We start from the raw sequence: 9,083 nt of genomic DNA, 5'->3' as shown, positions 1-9,083 counted from the left end.
TGTTAGTTTGCTGGGGCTGCCATAACAAAATCCCACAGATAGGTGACTTAAACAGCAGAAGTTTATTCCTCACAGTTCTGGAGGATGCAAGTCTGAGATCAAGATGTCAGCAGGCCTGGCACCTTCTGAGGCTTCTCCTTGGCTTGCAGATGGCTGCCCTGTCTGTCTTCGCATGGTCTTGCCTCTGTATTCTTGTTTCTTAATGTTCTCTTATTATAAGGACACCAGTCCCATTGAGTTAGGGCCCACCCTAATGACTTTATTTTGAAGACCCTATCTCCAAATACAGTCACATTCAGAATAACTTGGGGTTAGGTCAACATGTGAACTTTAGAGAGACACAATTCATCCCCTAAAAATTCCTTGGGGATAGAATTAAGGAATGATACTGGCAAAGTGACACTCACCACTCCACTCCACAATAATGATGATCACTGGGGCAGAAAGGAGGCATACAATGAAGGAAGTCAGCATTTCCCAACCTAGTGTGTGAGGCAACACTGGTTCTCCAGGTACAACCTCTCTGGCCCCCATCAGCTGCATGACACTAATGTCAGTGGCCTTCCTATATATTGAGAAGACATCTTTCCAGCCCTGCTTACCTCATATGTTCTTCTCTACACTGGTCACCCCCACATGACTGTCCCAGGGGCACTCAAGCCTACCTTTTCCCACCCCCAAACTCTATCTTACTCCATATTCTCTATCCAGGGAATGACACCACCATCAGTGAAGCCATCCAACCCCAAATCTGGGGGCCCTCCAGACACTTCCCCTACCAGAGGTATCCAACCTTTTGGTATCTCTGGGCCACACTGGAAGAAGGAGAGTTGTCTTGGGCCACACATTAAATACACAAAAATTAATGAGAACAAAAAATCTCATAATGTTTAAAGTAAATTTATGATTTTGTGTTACACCACATTCATAGCCATCCTGGGCCACAGGTTGGACACCCCTGCCTAAGCTCTTCGCTCAGAGTCTAACCATCTCCATTTAACACTTAATACATTGGATTGTCATTGTCTACGTACCATTGTATATATCACCTGCTGGTCTACATGATCCATGAAGTTTAGGAGCCATGTCTCCATTATTCCCATTCTATCCCCAGAGCTTAGGATAATACTTGATAAATGTATGAATGATTGAAGAAATGAATATTGAAGGTATTGGCCCAGAGACAAAATTGTAAGTAATGGGAGAAGTCGGGAGTCCCTCTGGTGATTCCATTTTGTCATGGGGTTATTTTGATAGGATCTGAAAAACAAACCATGGCAGTTAAACTGTTTTAAACCAACTAGTGTTTAAAGCTGACCCCTCTTACTCTTTCTTCCTAGCCTTACCTTTCCAGTAGGGGCTCTGAGGCGGTGTGGGGGCTCAGGGTTGGGGAGGCATCAGGGATGGGCTGAAACTCAGAGAAGAGTGTCTGGAAAGTATCTTTTCAGAAATGGATAGGTGTTATGGGTTGAATGTTGTCCCCCCAAAATATAGGATGATGTCCTGACCCCCAGGATCTGCAAATATGACTTGAATTGGAAATACAGTCTTTGCAGATACAATGAAGTTACAATGAGTACTGGTGTCCTTATAAAAAGAAAGAAATGCCATATGAAGACAGAGACACAAAGAGAATGCCATGTGAAAATGATGGGAGAGATTGGGTGATGCATCTCCAAACCAAGGACAACAAGGATTCCTGCAAGGCACCGAAAGCTGGGGAAAGGCCTGGAGCAGATCCTCCCTCATAGCCTCAGAAGGAATTAGCCCTGCTGACACCTTCATTTTGGACTTTCAGCCTCTGGAACTGTGAGAGAATAAGTTTTTGTTGTTTTAAGCCACACAGTTTATGGTGCTCTGTTACAACAGCCCTGGCAAACTAAGACCACAGGCAAGAGAGATGCTGGCATGAGCATCTGAGTAGGGCCAGTGGTTTTCAAACTTGGGCGTGGAGCCTAATTATCTGAAGAGCCTATTAAAACACAGCATGTTGGGCCACACTCCTACAGTGGCTGTTTCAGAAGGTCTGGAGAGTGGTCCAAGAATGTGCATTTCTAACAAGTCCCCAGGTGGTGCTGATGCTGCTGGCCCAAGAACCACACTGTGAGAACCACTGCCCTAGGGGACAGTTTGGCCTGGTCACCGGAACATTCTAGCTCTAGTAATAGAGGTGTGTGCTCCCACTGACATGAGCTGTGCCAATGCACTTAAGAAAACTTTAGTGGCTACCATCAGTTATCACTCTAGATGATTTCTTCAGTTTTAAATGATTTACACACGTGTTGATTCATGAACTCTCATAATAACTCCATGTGATAGATATTATAGTCTCTGTTTTTACAGACAAGGAAAATGAGGCTCAGGTGGGAGTGTGAATCCTCAGCAGCACTCTCCCTCCTGATTCCCTGAGCTAAAGGATTCTATGCTCAGAACTTGGCCTTGGAGCATTGCTGGATAGTTAAGCCCTCAGAATTCAGATTTCTTATATCTTTGTAAATCCCTCCCATCATCACCTTGTTGGAAAAGAAAGCCATTCCCATTTATCCATGGCCAGCACTGCAAACCAAAAGTGCATTTTAGCTCTACCCTCTCTCCCCACCCATTGTGGCCACTTCCTGCTGGCTCTCATGATCTAGGCCCTCTTTGCTGATCCTATTTCGTTCCCTAATGCCCTCCAGATATGACTTCCTCCTTCTTGCTTCCACATGCTATTGACAAACTGGCCCCAAGGTGCTTTGGAGCTGAGAAGCCTGACGTGCAGAGTGAATGGGATGTGAGAAATGTTCGAGAGGATGGTCAAGAAGGATTTGTAATGTCTGGAGTCAGATAGCTCTGTTTGCCTGGCCCTCTCCAAGGAGGGGCCTCTTGGAGGCAGCTCTGGTCATCACACCTGGTCACTGGGCAGGGGAACCAGGCCCCTTCTTGCCCCTTCTATCCCCTTTGACAAGTGCTGAGTTGTTGCAAACTGCGTGGGAGTAGGAGCTTTGAACACCAGTCAGGTGTGGGCACAACTGTTGGATACTTATGAGATTCACTCAGAGAGGCCAACGTAGGATGCAGAGGTGAACCTTTCAGCTGAGGTTCCACATCTTGAATCCCTTGGGCTGAGGTAGGAGATAGTCAGGAAGGAGGAAACTCCAGAGGTGACCGAGGGCTAAGATAAAGGACATCAATACCAGACAGAGATTCTGTCCTAAGACGGGTTGTTCCCCCTTTCTGGAAAAGTGTTGAATCATGGTGACTCATGAATGCACCTGCGCAGAAGATGCTATGTGACCCCTGCTTCATTATAATAGCATTATAATAAATTACTATTGCGTGACCCCCTTCCCTAGTGGCCAATCAAGGAAAATCATGAGAGACCACATGCACAATAGCTTTAAAGTAACATAACTACTTGTATATGTATATGCACAATAAAAAAACTCGCCAAAACTAGCCAGGAAATATCAGCCCTATAAGAAGAAAGTTCCTCCAGCCCATGAGGTCAATCTCTGCTTGGAGTTGGCCCTCTCCCATATTCTGTGGAGTGTACTATCGCTTAATAAATCTGCTCTCTCTTTCTCTCTGCTATAAACTCTCTTGGTCAGTTCAAATCTTTGTCCACGATCTCCTAGAACCTGGTTACCTGTGCCTGCCTGTGGCAGGGCCACAAGAGCAGAGTTCCAAATTCTCTGAGTCTTTGATTACCCGCAGGCCAGTAGTGCCCCCAAAGCAGGTGCTGTCCATCACATCCCCAACACTGCTGTTCAATGCTGAGATCTGTCTGGCCACAGACACTCACAGCTACATGTCTGTAGGTAACCCTGGAACCAAGTGTCCTCCCAGCCTGGAGCCCAGTGGAGCCAGAGTTAGGGGCAGAATAGAGGAAAGCATGCCCAGAACTTTGGCATGAGCCCTTGAGGGCATTTGATGGCATGCAACGGAGCAGACTGAATGAGAGAGAGTATCCTTATTTACTCAAACCAGTGAGAATGGACTGAGCACTAACCCTCATTACAGAGGCAGAGTGCACACATTTCTCAGGAACTTACAAACTAGTTGCCACCTGAGACAATTTCTTCTCCAGAGAGCATAGTGTAAAGCTCTATGAGGAAGAGTCAAGTGCCCAAAATGCAGTCAGGAATTTCAAGGTGCAAAAATCAGATCATCAGGAACCGAAGAGGGACTGAGGATGATTTCACAGAGGACCCTGTCTGAAGTTTGAGGATCCAGGGTGGAAAGATGAGTGAGGGGCTTTCCAGGGGCAGGAAAGGCCACTGTGAGAATGAGCAGGAAAGGCTGAGGCCCATGTGCCAAAACAGGCATTGCATTGGCCCTGGTGCTCCCTGCACTTTGGCAAAGAGGCACACAAAATGCAAAACTGCAATCTACAGAGAGTCAATCTACTCTCTGTCCATTGCTTTAAACTAAAGAAGGTGCAACAATAGCTTTGTTTTTATCTGACGTAAGCAACACCTAAGTGGATAAATACTTTCTGACGTGCACAAATGAAAAACTTTTGCCTGTTCCTCCTCCTTCCTTTCTCCAACATCGTTCCCAATTCCACAAGTAATGCTTTCTCATTGCACATATGAGTCAAACTTTTCCAACAAAAGTTAACACAAAGTCTCTTCACCAACCCCACCTCCCCCAACCCTAGAAGCATCCAGGTCGATAACTGGATCCTCTTGTGTGCATCCTCCTGGGTTTTCTGACCTTTTTCAGGAAAACTTTGTCATTTTTATAAATGTTACCTCTAAGCTTGCATCAGTTTGGGTTTGTAAGCTTTTTGCTCTTTATAACATTTTGCTTCCTCAAATTTGAAACATAGTCTAAATAATTGATATCATACTCAGTCAATGATTCTTTTGATGGTGTCTGTATTTACTGTGAAAATACTCTTTTCCCAAAAGAGGCAACACATACCCCTCCAGAGGCTGAGGAGCTTCATTGTTATTTATTACAATACATTGGAAGTGGATTCATTATAAAGCTAATGAAGTTCAAGTTTTAGGGCTCCTTACTCACCATCCAAGGCTCTCTATCTAGTTTTGTATTTATTTGTTTTTTACTTAAAGAATGCCCCCAAATTGTATAAGCTGATGACTCATTAGACTTTATTCTCTTCTAAAGGCATGGAGCCTCTGGTCTGATTGGTACTTTGTATTTCTGAGGAAGTTCTCCCCAGGGATGAAGAGGAGGATGCTGCTGCTCTTCATGTTAAAATGCTGAGGAGCCATTTCCTGTGATGTGTAGATGCAAAGAAGTAAATGATAGGGTCAATGCCACAGTTCATGTTCATGAGGGACACGGTGAGCTGAAGGGACACTTTGAAAGCCATCTGCTCAGGGCAAGATGGCAGGCAGAGTGTCTGTCTCACCATGAACTGGATGATGTTGAAATGGTAAGGGCTGAAGCACACAATCACGGCCACCAGCACCACCAGAGTGAGCAGGCAGGCCCTCCCGTGGTGCCCTTTCTCACTCATCACAGGGATGTCCTGGGCAGTCCTGCACAGCTTCACTGTGATCTTCACATAACAAAATAACATCATCCCCACTGGCCCACAGAAACTTGTAACACAGGCCACTAGGATTATGAGGGATAGCCTAAAGACCTTCTCAATGCTGACGTACTCCATGCAGGTGATCCTGCCTGCCACAGGCTTAGTCATGCTTATCAAGAGGAGAGGCACTGTCTGCAGAACTGCCATTGCCCAGATGGTCACACAGATGAGCTTTGCTTGGCTGGCACTGTGGAGCCGGGGGCACTGGTGGGTGCAGACCACAGCTAGATAGCAATCCACACTTACACAAGTCATGAGGTAGACCCCACCATAGGTGTTCAAGTAGAATATGAATGCTGTCAGCCTGCAAAGCCCTTCACCAAAAGGCCAGCTGAAGTCCAGTGCATAATAGGTGATCTTCCCAGACAGGGCCAGCATGAACAGAAGGTCAGATGCTGCCAGGTGGATCAAGTAGACACCTGTTGAGTTGATCTTCTTGCCCTTTTGACAGGCAAGGCAAAGGGCAAGGATATTTCCCAGGGTGCTGAAGACCAAAAGGACTGTGTAGAACAGACAGAGTTTCACACTGGCTGCCTGGGGTGGGTGGTGAGGAAGGCAGAAGCTGGCATTGTGGGAGATGCTACTTGGGGCAGCTGTGCTAGAAGCCATGTCATAGAGGTCCTTGAGGAGACAAAAAATAAAGTGTGATACTGAATCTGTGGGGTTACACCTCTGTATAGCAATAATTAGTAATTTGCTGAGGCAACATGCACATAAAAAACCATCTCTTTTTAAGTAAAATTTTTGTTGAAGTGTAACATACTGTTCCAGTTACTATTGTCATGTAACAAATTACACCCAAAATTTAGCAACTTAAAACAAACTTTATTATGCCCACTGTCAGGTTTGGAGCAGGATACTGTGAGAATGGCTTTTCTCTGCTCCTCAGTGTTGGGAGCCTCACCTGGGAAGAATCAGCAACTGGAGAGTGATGTAAGGGCAGAGACTGAGACCATCTGGAGGTAACTTCACTGAAATGTGTGCCAGCTAATGCTGGGTTTTGGTTGGAGCCTCCACCAGGGCTGTCAACTAAAGTACCTGGACATGGGCTCGTCATGAGATGGGATTTCCTCACAGCATGGCAGCCTAAAGGTAATTAGATTCCTCACATAGTAGTTTGAGACCCCAAAAGGAAGTGTCTCAGTAACTGGGTAGAAGCTCCATCTATTAACCATGGCTTTTCTGTCTTCTGATGCATTGACATCTTGGGGCCTTGCTGACCCTGGAGGAACTGCCCCTCCCTGAGTTAGCCAATTCCGTGAGTGTATTTTCAAATGCAAACCAATCCAGAGTCACATCTCAATCACCTTTTTTGTTGGTCTCTCACACTCTGGGCCACTATCCCCCAGCCCTAATCACCCCAGGGCCAAAATATCAAGCAACCAAGGGCAGCCCCTATGTTCCAGAGCCTGCTGAAATTATTCAATCTAGACAATCCTAAACTTGCTCGCCCTGCCTTGCATGTTCCTTTCCACAGAAACCACAATAAAGGCTCCTGCCCTCATTTCCACCCCTCTCTCTCTGTCTCCTGACTGACCCAGAGCTTCCTGTGCGGCCCCCCTGTGATGTGGTGTGCCCCTTCTTTTTGGGATCTGTGAGTTACAATTCAACCTTTTTAACAGCAATTGTCTCCTGATCTATCTGCTTTCTTAACCTCCAATTTTCCATTAACACACTGCATCACCTTTTCTAACCTAGCCGCAGAAGTACTTCATCATCACTCCCACCTCTCTACCTCTCACAAATGAGTCACAAGCCCAGCCAGAATCAGAAGGCTGCAGAGCCCCCACCTTTCAATAGGAGGAACATCGAAGAATTTGCAGCCATTTTTAAATCACAATACAGACACACAAAAATGTGTGCCAATCATACAAGTATAGCTTGATGATTTTTACAAAGTTAACAGTTCTGTGTGATTAGCAACCAGATTAGGAAATTTACCTCGTCACCTCCCCAGAAGTACTCCTTTTCCCTCCACCCCCATCCTCTACCTTCACTCAAGGATAACCACTAACCTAACTTCTAAAATCTCAACTCAGACTCTGACTGCAGTCTTTCGCAAACCCCTTGACTGTGATTCTTGGAGCCCAGACAATTAAATCTCCTCAGACACTTGGGAGAAAGAGCCCTAGGCTGCCTTCCCACCTGCCTCCATCCAGCCTATTCCTTCCCTCAGCAGGAAGAGGCTGTTCTCCCTCCAAGCCCTCCCCACAGCTCCCCATGTGTGACCTCCTCTTTCTTTCTGTCACAAATTCACATGCATGTACTCACACTATTACACAGTCTCTCACCCGCATACCTCTGTGGAAGTGTGATCTGGTAGCCCAGGAGTGGGCAGGCTGAAGCCATGGCCCTGGGAACCAAACCCCCATTGAAATTGCTACCGTGTGGAGTAAAACCTTCCTCTAGAAGTCTTGCAAGCTCCAACTCAAGAGGGCAGGCTGCTCTTCCTCGTCCCTTCCTTCCCTGAACAATTTGGTCCTTAGGCCATGCTCAGTGGCTACCAAGTGAGCTGGGGACTATGGGAAGGGATGTTCAGTTCAGGGGTCAGAGTAGGAGCAGGGTGAGGGGAGCCACCTCAAGGGGCAAGTTCAGCTCATATGGGTCCCAGCCACAGGTCAAAACTCACTTTCTAGAATCAGCTTTTCCAGTCACAGTACAGGTATTTGACTCCCGTTTGAAAGTTGTGTGTCCCTTTCCATTTGTTCAGAACTCACAGGGCACAAGAATGGGACTGGCTCCTAAGGAGATATCCCACCCTTGGCAATTGTCCCCTCCTCCTAACTTTCCAGGCCTCTTTCCTGGATGTATCACCTAGCAGCCTTGCTCTGCCAGGCCCTGGGACTTCAGACCTTAGGGGTCACCCCTCAGCCTGCTCATTTCCTCAGCTCAAGATGCCTGTGCCCCTCCCTTTACTGCCTGGCACAACACAACACCTCAGCCCTGCTAAGTACCACCTCCTCTCTGAAACCTCTAAACAATGCACGAGCCCCTCCACCCTCAGTGCTTGTGTAACACTTGATGACAACTCTTGGGTATGTCTCACAGGGACACTACTCAGTGAACTTCTGCAGCTCAGTACCCTAGATGCTGTGGCCTGTTCTAGTCCTGCTTTTTGGTCTTTGACACAAGTGCTTTGAACATTGGTCCCACTGGAAGCCTCATGGTCCCCTCTTCCCAAAGACAACCATAGAGAAGTCACATCCATACCATGAGGAAGTAAGGCAGATACTGTCACAACTGTGAGTCTGGTTGTGACAGCTTCCTTTCTGTTATATTTATGTGCCCCTAACAGGCTGGGATTTAGAACATAGATGTGACTATAAAGCCACCTGAATCGGTCCAGACAGATCAGACCCAAATTAGGAGCCCAGAAGAAAGGGGCACGCTCTCAGGCTCTGATGTCTCTCATCTGCTCTGCTTCCAGACCTAGAGTCTGACAATGTGGAGCCAGCCCAGACCTATCAGCAGGTATCCCTTAGTGGCTTGAGGCTGACACTGGCCTTCCATTCTGCTGGCCTGACCTGTCCTTCTG

The 9,083-nt window shown here is 46.7% G+C and overlaps 1 protein-coding gene across 1 annotated transcript; it reads right to left on the bottom strand.

Moving 5' to 3' along the window:
* Nucleotides 1-5,003: 5,003 nt before the first annotated feature.
* On the bottom strand, nucleotides 5,004-6,157 carry LOC119000673 (G-protein coupled receptor 183-like). Its single transcript, XM_037065771.1, has one exon. It carries the CDS (start codon nucleotides 6,155-6,157, stop codon nucleotides 5,198-5,200), a length of 960 nt encoding a protein of 319 aa, XP_036921666.1. The 3' UTR covers nucleotides 5,004-5,197.
* Nucleotides 6,158-9,083: the final 2,926 nt, after the last annotated feature.

The sequence above is a fragment of the Sturnira hondurensis genome, unplaced genomic scaffold (assembly GCF_014824575.4).
Source record: "Sturnira hondurensis isolate 20B ecotype Veracruz unplaced genomic scaffold, ASM1482457v3 Scaffold0016184, whole genome shotgun sequence".
Classification (NCBI taxonomy): Eukaryota; Metazoa; Chordata; class Mammalia; order Chiroptera; family Phyllostomidae; genus Sturnira; species Sturnira hondurensis.
The sequence above is the reverse complement of the archived record's forward strand: the minus strand, read 5'-3'. Positions and strand labels throughout refer to the sequence as shown.

Bases quoted from the DNA above. Each gene is read 5' to 3' on its own strand.
- LOC119000673 (XM_037065771.1), bottom strand. From the start codon at position 6,157: ATGGCTTCTAGCACAGCTGCCCCAAGTAGCATCTCCCACAATGCCAGC.